Here is an 18,164-nt window from a genome sequence, read left to right as displayed (position 1 = left end):
CATAAAATTTTCCTAAATAAAGCTACTACATTATTATCATTAGAAAATGTTTAATTTTTATTGGATCTTTGACATTAAATCCTCAAGGACATGGTGACTGCTCCTTGCAACTTCTATTCAGAAGTTGGTCAATAATATAGACAGAAAAACATGAACACATTTAACATAAAAATATTTATTCAGTACCGTTCAAAGGGGCATTTGGCCTATTTGGGATTATTTATGGTGTTATTGGAAGAGGATGCTGTCTGGAAAATGTTTTCTAGTGAATCCAGACTACCAAATTGGCTAATTATGTTTCTTATAGGCTACAACTCTTGTTCCAAAATGTTGGTTGGAAAGGGATGATTTTGCCTATCGATAATTCTGGATTACTAAAATCACAGTAAATATTTTTTTTTCAGGTTCAAAAGCATATTTTCTGGAATAACTGTGTGCCAGTTGTCAAAGCACAAACAATGTTTGTACTTGGCCCCCTCTAGTATTTCCTGGACAAATCCACCACTCTTATTCTCTGAGAAGAGGGGCATCTCCCCAGCACTTTTCTTAGAGCTGTGGCCACATCTTTGTTTCTCAAGCTGTAGATGAGTGGGTTGAGCATTGGGGTGAGGATGGTATAGAAGGCGGATACAACCTTGTCTTTCTCTGGTGTGTGGTAGGAATGGGGCAGCACATTAGTGTAGAAGGCTGCTCCATAGAAAATGCTCACCACTATAATGTGGGAAGAACAGGTAGCAAAGGCTTTATGCCGGCCCTCAGCAGAGTTCATTCGATGGACAGTGAGTAGGATGTGTGTGTAGGAAATAGAGATAATGGATATGGAAATGAGCAGCATTAGCACACAGCAGGCATACATCAGAGTCTCATAGAGTGATGTGTCAACACATGACAGTTTCAGTACTGCTGGGATTTCACAGAAAAAGTGATTGATTTCTCGGGACCCACAGTAGGGGAAACTCATAGTAAAGGGTGTCAGCATGAATCCATCTAAGGACCCACCAACCCAGGAACCCACCACCATGAATAAGCAAATTCTGCGGTTCATGAGGAGAGGGTATCGCAGGGGTTTGCACACAGCTACATACCGGTCATAGGCCATGAGGCCTAGCAGGAAAAATTCACCTCCAATTAGAGTCAGGTAGAGGAAAATCTGAAGGGAACATCCCAAGAAGGAGATCATCTTTTCCTTGGACAGAAGGTCTTGAAGCATCTTGGGAACAGTGATGCAAATGTAAACAGTGTCCATGATGGAAAGCTGGCAAAGTAAAAAGTACATGGGTGTATGGAGGCGAGAGTCAACATGGATGAGTAGAATCATGACCACATTGGCTGTGACAGCCACCAAAAAAATGGAGAAAACCACTGCAAAGATAATCCCAGGAAATGCAGGATGGGTGATAAGGCCCAGAAGGATAAAATCAGTGGAGTTCTGGAGAATGGCCTCCATGCTCAGGTCACATGGTAGCTCCTAGGGCTCCAAAGGCAAAATATTGCTGAGTTAATTGATAATCTATATTTAGGCAGGGCCCACCATGTACAATGTATCAGAAGCAACATGGGATAAAGGATAGAATATAGACATCAGAATCATTGTGAATTCTAGCTTCAATATTAATGGTCATGTGATATTGGACAGATAAATTAATCTATAAATTAACAATTTCATTATCTGTGAAGGGTTATTGTTGGTCTGTATTTCTGTAGGCTGGACATGTGATGTAAATATAATATTTCATACAGACTCACTTTCAGAATTTGCTTTATTTTATTTTGAACTACTTATTTATATTCTTCATAATCTTATTACTTTAGATTAAATATTTCCTGAGATTGATAACTGTGCCCTCCTCTCCATGACGCTTGCAACCAATATTCAAGGGTTGATTGAATTTAAGTTGTTCTCTGCTCTTAAGATGATTACATTGTTAAAACCATACATATACATTTATGATTTCATAAATTGATAGAAAATAAACATGGACTCAATAATCTAATAAATTTAGTATTTGGGACTGTTTTTGTTGTTATTGTTATTATTATTTATTATTGTTGAGAGAGAGATGAAGGGACAGGCAGAAAGAGAGAGAGAGAGAGAAGGAGAGAAAATCACAAACTGGTTCCATACCCAGTATACAGTCTAATGTGGGGCTTGATCTGACACCCCTGAGATCATCACCTGAGCTGAAATCAAGAGTCAGACACTTAACCAACTGAGCTACCCAGGCATCCTGGGGTTGCTGTTATTCGTAAACAGCTTTTTGAATGGTTGCAACTTTAGGGGTTAGCAGGGAAATGCTACTAACTTAAACTGAGGATCAGAGTCTGCTCTGCTATTGTGAGGTGTGCTGCAAAAGAAGTTTGCCTTTTTTGATATAGGAATTTTAAATAGTTCGGTCTCTGTTCTTATGGGATAATTTGGGATGATAACTCTCTAATGAGGATAGCCATTCCACAAGGAGAGGTTCAAGTTCATCAAGGCAGGCTTTTTGGTTGCCACTGTGGAGTAGGTTGAAATTTTAGGACTTAATGCTGGATCATTTTATTCTATGGTGACCTAAACTTTTCTTAAATTATTGGTCAGCCAAAACATTAACATAGCTTTTCTGATAGGGAGGCATTCTGATTCTATTAAAATGTTATATTATCTTAGGAATCCATTGTTAGTTTTTTTTTCATTCCTTAACATTTATTTTTGTACTGTCTTACTGGTCCTTCATATTTATAAGTAAAGATAACTCCAGATGGATTTAAAAGGAAAAAGATACAATACTGTTAAAACTCCCTTGAACTAGATGGAATCAATTCTCATACTTTTTATTCTTGAGGAATGTAAATGTGCATCTTTTGAATATGTTCATGGATATTGAGGAATTAGTTTATTATTATTATTGTATTGTATTGTTTCTCTTCTCCTTTTCAGTGACAGAATTATTAAAGAGCCTTATTTCTATGAAATATGTTGGCTACAAATACTGCAAAGATACCCAGATATTTTTTGTTCCATAATAATGAAATATGTAGTCTCTGAAGCATTGCAAAGGAATAATTATCCTTTTATGTGAAACTAAAACCAATCACAACAATAGAGAGACTTATTTTTCTTTCTAAATGTTCATCAAAGATGGATTTATACTATGAGTAATATTCAAAATAAATAAGTGAGATCCAGAGGGGGAATATAAAATATATTCTGTGTTGAATTTATATTTATTATACCTTATCAGCTAAGCAGGATAAAAACAAATGTCTGGATAATCAATAAATCATACCTGGATATCAGCTCTAACTCTCAACAAATTTGATGAAAATCAGTGACTTCTAAGGTCCACAAAACCAAGCTGTGGAAGGAAGTGAGATTTCCAACGACAGATGAATGAACAAAGAATATGTGGCATATAAAATGGAATATTACTCAGCTATCAGAAAGAATGAATGAAATCTTACCATCTACATTCACATGGATGGAACTGGAGAGTATTATTCTAAGTGAATTAAGTCAATTGGAGAAAGATATTTATTATATGGTTTCACTCATATGAGGAATATAAGAAATGGCACAGAGGGTCACAGGGGAAAGGAGGGGAAATTCAATGGGAAGAAATCAGAGAGGGAGACAAACCATGAGAGACTCAACTCTCGGAAACAAACTGTGGGTCACTGGAGGGGAGGTGGATGGGGGGATGGGGTAACTGGGTGATGGGCATTAAGGATGGCACATGAAGTGAGCACTGGGTGTTATAGGCAACTGAGGAATTTTTGAACATTACATCAGAAACTAAAAAAAATAAAAAAGAAAGTCAGCTACTTCTGTTTTCTTTAATATGCAAAAGATTTTCTTGTGACAGGCACAGGTCTGACTTGTATACAAAGAGAGAATTTGAGATATTATAACTGAAATTGTGTTTATAGGTCTCCACAATAACTGTTTGGATATTAAAATATTCATGCTAGCAGGCAATAATTTTATCTTGACCAACCATCATTTTTTCACTTTGAGGTACATTGAGGATTTTTTATTTCATTTACTAAGAATATCAAATCAGCTCCCAATCATCCCTTTAAAAGTACAGTGAAGAACTGATATAGCAAAGAATATGACCAAACAATCTGAAAATTGCCTAAGAAAATAACTAATTACTTTTGAATCAAAATATGGGCCACATTATTTTATTTTATAGGAACACTCATACTAGACTCTACAGAGATTTACATAGATGTAAATCACTCTTATTGCTTCAAATTTCCTTGATTAAGGAATGAAAATTTTTCTAACATTTGGATCCTTTCTTAGTGTATATTCTAGAAAGATAGATTATGAAAGTTGAGGGAAAGATACAATTTTATTTATTTTTTTGAAAGATATAATTCTAAATCAATTTTTTTTTATTTCAAAAATTAACCGTAGACTCATTGCATTAAAATGCATCTAGGTTGTGTGTGTGTGTGTGTGTGTGTGTGTGTGTGGCACAGAGAGAGAAGAAAGAATGTGTATATAGGGAACAGACCCTGCTAAGGGAGTAGCACATTAAGAGACAGCACAAAGGAACATATGTTTACTTTGTCAGTGAATCAAATATATAAAAACTAATGTGACACATGGTCAAAGTGCATGATTAATTTGTATTGTAGGATATTTGGAATGGCAATTAAGCAATGATAATATCTACAATGACTTTTTAACGATTAACTTCTGTTTGCATCAACTCCTAGGATCTAATTTTAATATCAGTGTTCACATTCTTGCTTAAGGTAATGTGTTATTTGGCTTATTTACAAATGCAAGGAAAGTAAACTTTCCTCTACTACCATTTTTCTCTATTCAAGCCTCCTGGCTTTTTTTTTTTTCTCATTCTCCTCCCAAATTTGAGTTTTTGGTTTGGTTTTCTTTTTTTCTAAGAAAAAAAAAATATGTGCATGACCTCAGACTCAGGCCTTTCTGCTGTTTGAGTCACAGAATACCCTGACCCATAGACTGTTCAGTATTAACTACCCAGCCTTGCTAGGACATGGGAGTGGAGGAGATCCAGTCAAAGTGTGGAAAGGAAGAGTGAGATTTGTAAGGGGTGTTGATCCTGCCTGTGGTCTTCTAAATAAAGGAAAGTAAAGAGATGTAGGAGGAGCCCTGTGTAGGGTGCCAGTTGGTAGAAGTGTCACATTTCAAGACAACAGACCTGCAGTTGTTCTGGGAAAAGCCACAGAAACCCAGGTAATTTGTAACCTTCATAGCTTCTTGAAAGAAGAGAATTCCAAGTGAAATTAGGCAATATTTTATCAGGAAGAAGTGCTGTCTAAGAATGAGAAGTTTTGGAACAATCCTTTCTGATACCCTGTATGCATATATTTTCAGTTTTCTGCATGTTATAATGTTTTGTCCATCTTAAAAACCTTTCTAACCATGGAAGGTCTGCCACTTCCAGGGCTAGCCAAATTTTCAGAGATAGCAAAAGGCTCAGCTAGAGCCATGTCTTTGATATGAAAACTAACCTATTCAGACCCAGACCTCCTCTATCTGGCATGTGCACCCTTAGAGGAAATACTTCTCTGCCTTAATCATTCCAGAGCTAGGTACCAGGCAACTAGAGATCACAGTAAAGCCAGACAAAATTACTTAAAGGAGCCAATCCTAACCTGTTTCCCATACCTTGTCTTATCTTTCCATGAGAAACCCCCAATAAAAGCTATGGCCTCACTCCTGCCTTCTGCCTCCTGACCATCTTGGTAATTTTTCCATTTAGCTCTTGGTGTTGTGCCATGCTTCCTGTCTCTAAGACCTGTAAGTATAATACAGCTTCTTTTTCTTTTCTTTTCTTTTCTTTTCTTTTCTTTTCTTTTCTTTTCTTTTCTTTTTTTCTTTTCTTTCTTTCTTTCTTTCTTTCTTTCTTTCTTTCTTTCTTTCTTTCTTTCTTTCTTTCTTCTTTCTTTCTTTCTTTCTTTCTTCTTTCTTTCTTTTCTTTCTTCTTTCTTTCTTTCTTTCTTCTTTCTTTTCTTTTTTTCTTTCTGAGCCTTGCCTCTGTCTCTTCTTGTGGCTCCCTGGCAGACAATGAACATATCTCAGCTTTGTCCCAAGCATGCAGAAAGACTTCAACTATACCTATCTACTTATAAAGAAGGTAATCCTTGTCTTAAAAATATTCAGAAGGAAATCCATGCTTCTCCCTGGGTAACTTATATTTGACACCTACACATTAATGCCTGAAAACTCCTCATAATAAATACTAAGCACCTTCTTTCAACCAGTCAGCTCTTTTAAGCCCTTTCCTCTTCAGTGAATCCATGCACATCCTTACAAACTATACCAGGTTCCCCTTAGTGTCCCATATTTTAAACTAAAATATCCCTTTTCCAATAATCTAATTGTAAAAAAAGTGAATGCATAAATTCATCATTTTTAATCTTGAGGAGACTTTCTAATCGTCACAGAGTGATGCCTAAAGAAAGTATCTCACTCTCTGGGGAATATATTATTTGGTTTCCATGAAAATTTAAGGTCTTACCTCAGAATAGCGGAGTCCAAGCCTTAGTAGGGTGACAGTGGAAAATAAGACTTCTTAAATGCTTGGATATGGAGGTGGGGCTAGGTCAGATTTTTTAAATTAATAATGGATTTCAGCATCTTGCAGGAGGAATCCCCAGGTTAGCAATTAATCTAAATTTACAAGGTTTACTTCCTGCAATATAAGGAAGGTCAACCAAAACCCATCTTTCTAGAGTATGAATTCTTTTCTCAAGTAAGACTGTAATTATTTCTTGAAATTTTGTCATTGAATTACTTACCTTACCCTGGCGTCATTTTAGAATAATTATAAAAGAAATGTGGCCTAGGAGTAAAAGTAAGGCTCATTTATTTATTTATTTTTAAATATTTTATTTATTTATTCATGAGCGACAGAGAGAAAGAGAGAGAGAGGCAGAGACACAGGCCGAGGGAGAAGCAGGCTCCATGCAGGGAGCCTGATGTGGGTCTCCAGGATCTCGCCCTGGGCCGAGGCAGCGCTAAACCACTGAGCCACCCAAGGCTGTCCAAATCTCATTTAAATTTAAAATGAAAACAATGTTTGTCCTTCTCTGACTGACTTACTTCACTCAGCATAATACCCTCCAGTTCCATCCACGTCGAAGCAAATGGTGGACAAACATTATATGGTCTCATTCATTTGGGGAATATAAAAAATAGTGAAAGGGAATAAAGGGGAAAGGAGAAAAAATGAGTGGGAAATATCAGAAAGGGAGACCGAACATGAAAGACTCCTAACTCTGGGAAACGAACTAGGGGTGGTGGAAGCGGAGGTGGGCCAGAGGTGGGGGTGACTGGGTGAGGGGCACTGAGGTGGGCACTTGACGGGATGAGCACTGGGTGTTATTCTGTATGTTGGCAAACTGAACACCAATAAAAAATAAATTTATAAAAAAAATAAAATGAAAACAATATATTTAAAAGAAGCTATGCCAAACTAAAAATTTCTCTCTCTCATGTCACTGGCCTATTTTGTTTGAATAAAATTATGTAAAAATATGCATTTGACAGAGGTTGTTTTTTATAATTATTTATTTAGTGATTAGTGGAGAAGGAATTGAAATTCAGTATGAAATAAAGGAGACATGGTAAAGAGACAAGAAAATAGAAGAGAAGAATGTATTAATGGAAATAAAGAGAGAGTGGAAGGGGAAGGAAAGAAAAATGAATAAGAGATGAAGTAAAACAGAAGTCATACATTTTCTAAAATTACTTTGCATAAATATATTAATAAACTTAAATGTGAAATAAATAGAAGTTTCTAAAAATGAAATTCATTTTATTTATCTAGAGAGTAAATAAAAAGGTGGTCTTGTTTGGGGAGGTGGACAACTTAAGTATTACTAATGAAATAATAGCAATAATAATAATGATAACAAATATCATGACAGAATGCTTTGTATGCCCTACACCTGGTGATGGGCACATTCCTATCATGATTTCTAGTCCTCACAAATGTATTAGGCCTAGACCTTAAGTCTCACATCCTCTACATTACAGATTAAAACACACACATGTTTCTAGCCATTTAGAATGCTATTTAAAAACTAATTATTCTTGAAGAATAATTCTTATGTCTCCAATAAATACAAAATTTCCTCAGTGAGATGCTCAGTCAATTTGAATAGGATCCTCCCTTTACTGTGATGTGGCTTACTATAGAGCCTCCAATGGGGTACAACCACATATTGACCCTCTTAGCTCTGGATTGGTCTGTGGCACCCACACTGACTACAGCCAGCAGGGAGTTGATCTGGTTGTCAACAGCCACCAGTTTGCCACATGACTAGTATGTATGTATTTATCTATTTCTTTTTAAAGATTCACTTATTTATTTGAGTGACAGAAAAGCTGGGGAGTGGGCAGAGAGAGGGAGAGAGAGAATCTCAAGCAAACTCCCTACTGAGTGCAGAGCCCAAATGAGAGGCTTTATTCCAGGACCCCAAGATCATAACTTAAGCTGAAACCAAGAGTTAGACATTTAACTGACTGAGCACCCCAAGCACTCTATCATTTATTTTGATACCCATGTTGTGAGAATGATTGGGAAGTGTTGATATAACAATTAAGTCAGGTGTCTATTATTATTAGCATCTAATTTGCTAAGGTAAGCAGCACAGCCTGTGAATATCACAATTTTTCACCTAGTGTTGAACTTAGTTATTTTGTAAAAATACAAGATCCCAAATTATTTATAGATGATAGATATTTTGTGACCTCTCAACCTTGCTTTTCATGTTCTTCACTCATCTTTGTTTTTTTTTAGCTCTCCCCTTCCTCATCTTCCACGCCTTCAGGAATTTCCAGATTTCCAGTAATATGCCTTGCATAGAGGTATAGACACGGTCTCTATAGTCCAAAACATCAATTCCCAAAGTCTGGGTTATTTATATTCCCAGTGTTTGGTTTGAGTTCAAGTAATTTTGTCCACTGACACCACTACAATGGGCTACCTGGCATTTGCAGTGAATTCTGTTTGATTAAAACTCTGCTATTTATTATGATAAGACCTACAGTAATGTATTTTTTTAGAATGTCCTTTCTGAATTTCTAAAGATTTTAGTTCTATTCTTGTCCCTGGAAGACAAAGACAAAGGTTTCCTAAATGGAAATTCAGAAGAATCAAGCATGAAGACATTTAGAGAACTGGGAAAGGGAAATTTCACAGCTGGTTGAATATTGGATCTTAACAATGGCTCAGAAATTATAGACTTCAACCATATTTTCTGAGAAATGATTTAAGTTGAAAGACTGAGAAGAAATGCCAAAGATTCCTGGACTTGGGATAAGGATACTGGGATTACAGCTAAAGTTTTGCTATTTCTCATGTGTAATTAGGCATTGATTTCCATTCTCAGATATTTGTTTGTTTCTTCCATTAAATAAAAAGTTTTGACACAACCATCTGCAGGGTTACTTCAAGTTCCAATATTCCATGATACAGTATTGCAGTGATGTTTCCAATAAATAAACAAAATAATTGTCTTAATTCTTATTGCTTAATGATTTTTACTTCACCTACAATAATCCTATAACTATTACCAAAGTCAGCTTAATATATTTATTTCCTACAAGTAACTAAGTGAAGACAATCATATTCAGAGCATTTCTCCTGAGATTATTGAAGGTACTCTGGGATACCTATAAACAAAGACTGGGAATCACTAAAATCGATGTCTACATTCTAAAGCAAAATGTCATAAGAAGTCACAAGCAGATGAAAGAGCCTAACCAGAGCACTCATGATGGATCTGACACCCAAGTCAGAGAATGCAGTCACAGGTTGAGAATCAGATTCCTTCCCATGGTAGGAAACAAAATTCTCTATAGTTATCTCTTATTATGGAACGGTAGATTCTGGACTATTGGGTGAATTTTCATTTATTTTAGACTAAAAATATTTATATTGATATATCAGAACCAGAGAACACTACTGAGCATACTATAGAAGGAGCAGATACAGATTTGCCTCTGTTTTCTTTTACATAAACCTCTTGCTACAACTAAGAGCATCTAACCAAGACAAGTGCATCTGTGTTAAATAAGTTTCTATTACAAATTTCTCTACATTAGCTAAATCACCTTTCCCCATCACATCATTGCTAATACAGTTTAGAAGCCCATTTCAAAAGACCATGAAACTCCTTTGTTCCTGGATATCCTGCTAATCTAGGCTAGTTAAAATCTCATCCACCACTGCAGAAGTGCAGTGACACTTCAGATACACCACCTCCAGGGGATGCTGGAGTATAGTCAAAATAACAGAAAAAGTAGAAATGGAAAAAGTGCAAGAGCAAAGGGTGAGAAAAAGAAAAGTGAAAAAAAGGTTAGGAGGTAGGACATGTTAGTCAGGAATGGAAGAGAAAGGGATATAAATCAAGGAAGAGAAGAAGGAGTATAAGAAAAAGAGAGAGGAAATAAAAAGGCTTACATTGAGGAAAGATAGAGCTCACTAATGGCAAATATGCTACTACTACTCTAGAAGGGAGAAAATAGACTGATGTTGAAAGGAACTGTATTATAGAACATTTGACATTTATTTCATTCTTTCAATTTACTAATTTGAGTACCAAGTATATGTCCAAAACTAAAAAAAAAAAAAAAAAAAAAAAGGAAACATACATGACAAATGTGTCTGGAGGAATGTAGCCCTTTGTGATTCATTAGGTTGGGAAAATAAGGAGTAAAACACTACACAGTTGGTTGAGTAGCTTTCTCCCCCCAAAAAACTATTTTCATGTCGAGGAGTTTTTGCTTGGGTTCTTTAATTTCTGAGGTCAGGTGAAAATCAATGTAAAGGGACCTCATGACATCAGCCCTCAAGATATACTAGAGGTAATGACTTATTCTATCAGAAGTATGTGTAATGACCACTCAGACTAATAACAGTCCTTAAAAGATTTTCTGTATATTTTATTAGAGGTCTTATGTGGGAATTAGAAGGAATCTGATTTCTGCAAGAAAGAATTACGCTTTAAGTGCAATGTCAAGAAACAAGACTGGAATAGAAGTGGTTGAGGGAAGCAAGTTTCACTGTCCCTGATCTATAGTGATTAATTAATCATAATAATACATCATGGCATATAGCACCTTCCAAAGCCAAAATTGCTTTGCACCGGTAATCTCATATTCTCTAGATTTATTTATTATGAGGTAAGGAATAGGTTAGAAGGGACTCCTGGGTGACTCAGTGGATTAGCATCTGCCTTTGGCTCAGGGCATGATCCCAGGGTCCCGGGATTGAGTCCCACATAGGGCTCCCTGCATGGAGCCTACTTCTCCATCTGTCCATGTCTCCGCCGCTCTCTCTCTCTCTCTCTCTCTCTCTGTGTCTGTCTCTCATTAATAAAGAAATAAAATCTTTTTAAAAAAAGAAATAGGTTAGAATATCCTAATTTAATAATTCAGAAACAATTCAATAAATTATTTTGTTCAATTTTATATACTAAACTTATCTATAATTAGAATTTTACAAGGGTTACAATGGTAAAATTTGTCCATAATGAGAATATAATTTTCCTAACCTCTCTAATTCTTTCCTACAAGAATTCACTTATAATGCATACCCACTATTTCCAAAACAGAAAATGGCCTAAACTGACTAATCCTCATCCAAATCATTCTCTTCATGACACAGATGTTAGAAAATAAAGTTCAAAGAGAGTGAAGAACTAGGTTGAGGAATCCTAGGATATCAGATTATAGTGGATTGGTTCCAATTTGAGTGTTATTGATGAAAATGTAGGACAGATGCCTACATTTAAGGATAAAAAACAGTGCCATCACCCAACTGTAATCTGTGGAAATCCAAAATAGAAAAATGAGTTGTCTTTGAAAGCTCTATAATGAGATGTTTCTCATTTTCTTTTTCAAAGTATGAAAACAATGTAATTTTGAAAACATATAATAACTCCCAGTGAACTTGCCTATACACATTTAAGCCACCCTAATACAGATTTTTCAAATAAGGTTTTATATAAACACATGTTGTTTTTTATGTTGCAAAATATTTTCTTCATAGATAATGGAATGTAAGTAAGCTCTAAGATAAGAAAGCAGGATGTTAGAAAGGCAGAGAAACTAAAATAGAATGAATTTTGTCAAGTAAGAAAAAGCATGAAAAACAGAAGAGAAACAAATAATTTTCTCTACCTCCAAAGAATACTGGTTAAAATACAGTTATTAAAATAAATAAATAAGGCTAAATTTAAGAATATGAGAATATTAAAAAGTGAGTAACAATAATTGAATAATAAATATGTTAATTTCCAAAATAATAATCAACCTTTAGCTCTCAAAAGAGTCCTATTATTTTTCATAAGAATTGTTAGAAATAAAAAGTTAGACCATCAGACAACTTAAATGCAGTGAGAAAGATGTTATTTCAAATTTCCCTGGTTGCTCCTTTAAAATGATATCATTAAGAGTCGGAGGCAAGGAGGGGTAGAAAATATAGGAGCAATACCTGTTTACCAATGCTTCAAAACCACACTTTTAAAATACTGAATTCATTATTCTAGGATGATTCTAGTAAAACTTTAAGGAGAAAGAATTAAAATTGCTGGCCTCCTCCAAAAGTTGATGTGTGCTATTGTGTTTACAGGCCTATTTATGAGATTCAGTTGAGAAAGTTAATAACATAGAACCAAACCGTTGTTTTCAACAAATAATGCCAATATTGACTTGATTGAATTAAATGTGGAATAACAACAACATCGTTTGTAGAGATTGAAATAACATTTGAAATACAATAAAAACAATATTTGGACAGTTGTTTTTTTTTTGAAATGGTCAATTTGTAAATTGTCTAAGAGAGAGACTGGTGGGAAAGTCAAAGGAATAGCTGAAGATAAGCATTTCCTTTGCCATTACTGACCGTTGCAAGAAACAGGCAACTTCATAATTTCCAATGGCATGCATGCTTTGTGGAAAGCAGACAGTGGCTATCGAAAACTCAACTTTATTCCAACTCCAACTCAAGCTATCCACTGTTCAGAACACTTATACTCCCCCCCCCCAAAAAATGGCTAACTTCTCAAAATCCTGCAGTCAGCTTTTCAAATCCCAAGAATACCCCACTTTTGCTTGCTGGCATGTGAATGACTTGTTAAGTTTCCAATGTGTAAATCTTGAGGTAATGATAATGTTTTGTATTCTTTTCTTCAAATTGCATGAGGCAAATGAAATTTCTTTAGAAGGTAGATACACTTCCTGAGGACAAACACTTTCCCAGAGTTTTCTTTAAAGCCCGGCTAACATCCTTGTTCCTGAGGCTATAGATGAGTGGGTTGAGCAAGGGTGTGAGGATAGTGTAGAAGGCAGATACAGCCTTGTCCTTCTCAGGGGTATGGTAAGAGTGAGGCAACACATAGGTGTACATGGCAGCACCATAAAAGAGGCTGACAACCACCATGTGTGAGGAGCAAGTGGCCACCGCCTTTCGCCTTCCTTCTGCTTCATTCATTCTATAAACAGTGATGAGAATCCTTGTATAGGAGGCTGAGATAACAGAGAAAGGGATGAGGAGCATCATGATGCAGCAGACATACATGGCTGTTTCATAGGTTGATGTGTCAGTACAGGAGAGCTTCAGAAGAGCAGGGACCTCACAGAAGAAGTGATTGATTTCTCGAGAGGCACAGAAAGGGAACTGCATGGTCACTGGAGTGAGCAGGAAGCCATCTATGGACCCTCCCAGCCAGGCTGCCACCACAATTAACAAGCAGACCTTTCGACTCATAAGGACAGGGTAGCGCAGAGGGTTGCAGATGGCTACATAGCGGTCATAGGACATTAATCCTAAGAGGAAAAACTCAGCCCCTGCCAAGGTCAAGTAAATGAAGTGCTGGGAAGTGCATCCTGCAAAGGATATGGCCCTCTGGCCCACTATCTGGTCAACCAGCATCTTTGGCACAATGGTAGAAATATACAAGATATCCATAAGGGAGAGCTGGCTGAGCAAGTAGTACATGGGGGTGTGGAGGTGGGAGTCCATGTGGATGAGAATGATCATGATGGTGTTGCTGGTTATGGAGATGACAAAGACCAAGAGGATGAGGGCAAAGAGAAGCCAGGGAAAACGGGTGTTGCTGAACAAGCCCAGGAGAACAAAGTCAGCATACATGGAATAGTTGCCCAGCTCCATGGCTCTGTGAATTATACTAAAATGACATGGATATGGTAGAGAAATTTGGGCACAGAAGATAAATAGTTGGCTTATTTAAAACATTATGATGTATCCATGGACAAAATCAAGACAAATCATCACATCTCATCTTGTAATTTCCCCCTTTTCCTAATATTTGGGACCATGGGTTGCTTTGAGATAGTAGTCTTTACCTTTGAGCCCTAAGATTGATCTATCCCATTCATGAAGCTCAAAAATTTCAACTTCCTGGAAGAACATTCTCTGAAGAATTATGTATGCCACACCATACAACCACTCCCTCAAGGATGATAGACTTGATTCACCATTACTTTTAAACTTAGAGGTCATGGTGAAACAATTTTATGTTCTTTGGCTCAAGAATATGAATTAATTAATTCCTTAATTTATTTAAGAAAAACATATTTTTGCTAAAACATAATCTTACAGTGAGGAAAATACATATACAAGAGAAAAATTTAGACTTGTCTGATTTAATAAGAATGGAGCAGTGGGAAAAGAAAGGACAAAATTCCCACTATATATATATATATATATATATATATATATATATATATATATATAATATGTATGTGTATTATATTTCTCTCCCTACAGTAGGGTCTAGTTTTCACAGTTAAAATTCATTTTGAAAACCATTGATTAAGAGAATATAATTTGCCTATGAAAGGGTAAACACTTTGACCTATTTTACCTAATTTACACTATTCTTTTTTTAAAAAAAATCTAATTCCACTATCCACTCATCTATGGATAGACACTTGGTCTGTTTCCATAATTGGTCTATTGTAAATAATGCTGCTATAAGCACTAATTTATACTATTCTTGAAGCATTTGTACATTGAAGATTTAGAGTGCTTAGCTGATATTTATTAGGTCTTGGGTATTTGCAAATAATGATTCTATGTTGAACTAAAAATAAAAGCTCTGAACTCTAAGAAACAATCTAAGAATTATTAGAAAAAAAGATAATCAAAGGGAAAATGTTTAGGGTCAAGTAGTATTCATTTTCCTTCTAGCAGAAAAGTACTGATTAATACCTATCACTTATTAACATGACTAATGAAATGGGAGCAATAACTATTGAATAACAAAGAAGACATATACATGGCCAACAACCACATGAGAAAATGCTCTGCATCACTGGCCATCAGGGAAATACAAATCAAAACCACGATGAGATCCCACCTCACACCAGTGAGAATGGTGAAAAGTAACAAGATAGGAAACAAATGTTGGTGAGGATGTGGAGAAAAAGGAACGCTCTTGCAGTGTTGGTGGGAATGTGAACTGGTACAACCACTCTGGAAAACTGTGTGGAGGTTCCCCAAAGAGTTAAAAATAGAGCTACCCTATGATCCAGTCATTGCACTACTGGGGATATACCCCAAAGATACAGATGCAGTGAAAGACAGAGACACCTGCACCCTAATGTTCATAGCAGCAATGTCCACAATAGCCAAACTGTGGAAGGAGCCTCAGTGTCCTTTGAAAGATGAATGGATAAAGAAGATGTGGTTTATGTATACAATGGAATATTGTTCAGCCATTAGAAAGGACAAATACCCACCATTTGCTTCAACGTGGATGGAACTGGAGGGTATTATGCTGAGTGAAAGTAAGTCAGTTGGAGAAGGACAAACATTATATGGCTTCACTCATACTGGGAATATGAGAAATAGTGAAAGGGATTTTGGGGAAAGAAGAGAAAATGAGTGGGAAAAATCAGAGAGGGTGACAAAACATGAGAGACTCCTAACTCTGGGAAATGAACAAGGGGTAGTGGAAGGGGAGGTCGGCAGGGGGATGGGGTGACTGGGTGAAGGGGACTGAAGGGGGCACATGATGGGATGAGCACTAGGTGGTATGCTATATGTTGGCAAATCGAACTCCAGTAAAAAAAAATATATACAAAAGAAAAAAGAAAAAAAAGAGGAAAAAAACCCTATAATTATTTTAAATAATACTAGAGATCATTGTCTCCCAAAGAGAGATTTTTCTGCTCAAACCTAAAGTTTAATTATGTATATATAGCTATTTCAGTTAAATAATAGTTTACCATATTTATGAACAGGTAGGCTTTTTGGACAGTTTCTATTAGCATCATATAGATCTTCCCTGTCCAGTATGATAGACACAAACTACAGGAGGCTATTGAAGATTGGCAATATGGGTGTTCTGAATGGAGATATTCTGAGAGTACAAATTACATTAAGAATTTAAGATTCATATGGAAAAAAATGCAATATATCTCGTTAAAAATACTATATTGGATATGTGCTGAAATGAAAATATTTTGGATGTATTCAGTACAATAGCATAGACTAAGTCTAATTTCACGTGTTTCTTTTTATATTTTTGATACGGCTACTAGAAAATGTAAAATTATCTCTGTGCTAGACAGTATTATGCTAGGTGATATAAGTCAGAGAAAGACAAATACCATATGATTTCATTCATATATAGAATTTAAGATACAAAACTAATGAGGAGAGGAAAATAAAGAGAGGCAAATTAAGAAATAGACTCTTAGCTACAGAGAACAAACTGATGGTTACCAGAGGGAAGGGTGGTTACAGGGGTGGGGGGAGGGAGATGGGTGAAATAGATGATGGTGACTAAACTGTTGAGAATCACGTGTCATATAGAAGTGTTGAATCACTAAATCCTACACCTGCAACTAATATTACACAGTATGTTAACTAACTGGAATTTAAGTAAAAAAAAATTTAATTACCTCTGTGGCTTCTTTCAGATTTCTGCTGGAGAGTACTTTCCTTTTCCCAGAATATGGTGGCTCTAAGTACTTCCGTCTGATTGAGTCACCCAGAATTGGATACACTGCAAATTATAAAGAACTGAACAAAACATTAAGTGTAACAGTATATAAGAAAAACAACAACAACAACAACGTGATGTTACTTCAATACACATTCACATGTCAATAGCAGTAAGAACACATTAACAACAGTGTTTTCTGCTTAGTGATTCATATATATTGTTAATTAGTGTATTTAACAACCCTACGGAATACTACACCACTGCTTTATACATCCCACTCATGAAAAAAAAATGAGACTGAGGTTAAGAGACATTCTCAGGAGCACATGGCTTTAGTTTACCAGTGGCAGAATAATTACTCTATGCTTTTTTTTTCAATAAGCCTAAGTAGAGATCAATTTACTCATTCCAAAAATATTTCCTGAGGCACATTGTGTGAGTGAATTTTAAATTCTGAAAGGACCTAAAGGACTGTACAAGTCTCCCACCTTCAAGGAGACTAGAACTGAAGCACAGAAAGAACGGCTACAGTATGTATTACTGTAGGTGCACTAGAAGAATGTTTTTTTTATTAAAACTTTTGGGATTTTGACTTCTCTGCCTGGTGTATAATGGAGATCATGAAGAGAGCAAGGAAGAGGGGCAATAGGAGCTAAAAATCTAGCTAGTTCATGAGAAGTTCATATCAGGTCCCCCTGTATATTTCACCAAAACTGTCACAACAGATAGATCTGTAACTATATAAAGTAAATTCTCAGAATTTTATTAATGAGGTCTACATCATATCTTTACAGATTTTTGCTTTCTCATTCTTGAAATAATTGTTAGTTTACATCAAAGCTTTCACCAACTATTTCCTAATGTGAGTCCTTGTTCTGTTTCTGTCTTTATTTTTGTCTCCATTTTGTTAAAACACTGGGGAAATTAAAAGCAGATATTTAGAGGCAATCCAGAAGATGGAGAGAAGGAAGTGCCCATTCAGCCCTACCCAACAGAAGTTCAGTAAGAACCATCTCCTTAGAGGGTTCTGCTCATTATTTCACTATAAATTCAGAGATTGGTAGTTGGCTAATAGAGACCACACACAGTGACAAGTATTGGTCCAAGGGGAACATTAAAGCCCAAGAGAGACCAATGGGGCCCAAAATTTCCTTTTCAGGGCACAGGTGTCCCCAGCCCTGACCATGAGTGTATATGGTGCT

The 18,164-nt window shown here is 36.0% G+C and overlaps 2 protein-coding genes across 2 annotated transcripts; both read right to left on the bottom strand.

Annotated features, from left to right (window-relative positions):
- Positions 1 to 478: 478 nt before the first annotated feature.
- LOC112911031 (olfactory receptor 2T2) lies at positions 479 to 1,447 on the bottom strand. The gene has a single exon (XM_025987349.1). It carries the CDS (start codon positions 1,445 to 1,447, stop codon positions 479 to 481), a length of 969 nt encoding a protein of 322 aa, XP_025843134.1.
- An 11,758-nt stretch (positions 1,448 to 13,205) lies between these two features.
- On the bottom strand, positions 13,206 to 14,159 carry LOC112911045 (olfactory receptor 2T27). The gene has a single exon (XM_025987363.1). It carries the CDS (start codon positions 14,157 to 14,159, stop codon positions 13,206 to 13,208), a length of 954 nt encoding a protein of 317 aa, XP_025843148.1.
- Between the last annotated feature and the right edge of the window lie 4,005 nt (positions 14,160 to 18,164).

This window comes from Vulpes vulpes, chromosome 7, assembly GCF_048418805.1.
Source record: "Vulpes vulpes isolate BD-2025 chromosome 7, VulVul3, whole genome shotgun sequence".
NCBI classification, from domain to species: Eukaryota; Metazoa; Chordata; class Mammalia; order Carnivora; family Canidae; genus Vulpes; species Vulpes vulpes.
This window is presented reverse-complemented; position numbering and strand designations above follow the sequence as displayed.

Excerpts from the sequence above, each read along its gene's own strand:
- LOC112911031 (XM_025987349.1), bottom strand. The coding sequence starts at position 1,447 with ATGGAGGCCATTCTCCAGAACTCCACTGATTTTATCCTTCTGGGCCTT.
- LOC112911045 (XM_025987363.1), bottom strand. The coding sequence starts at position 14,159 with ATGGAGCTGGGCAACTATTCCATGTATGCTGACTTTGTTCTCCTGGGC.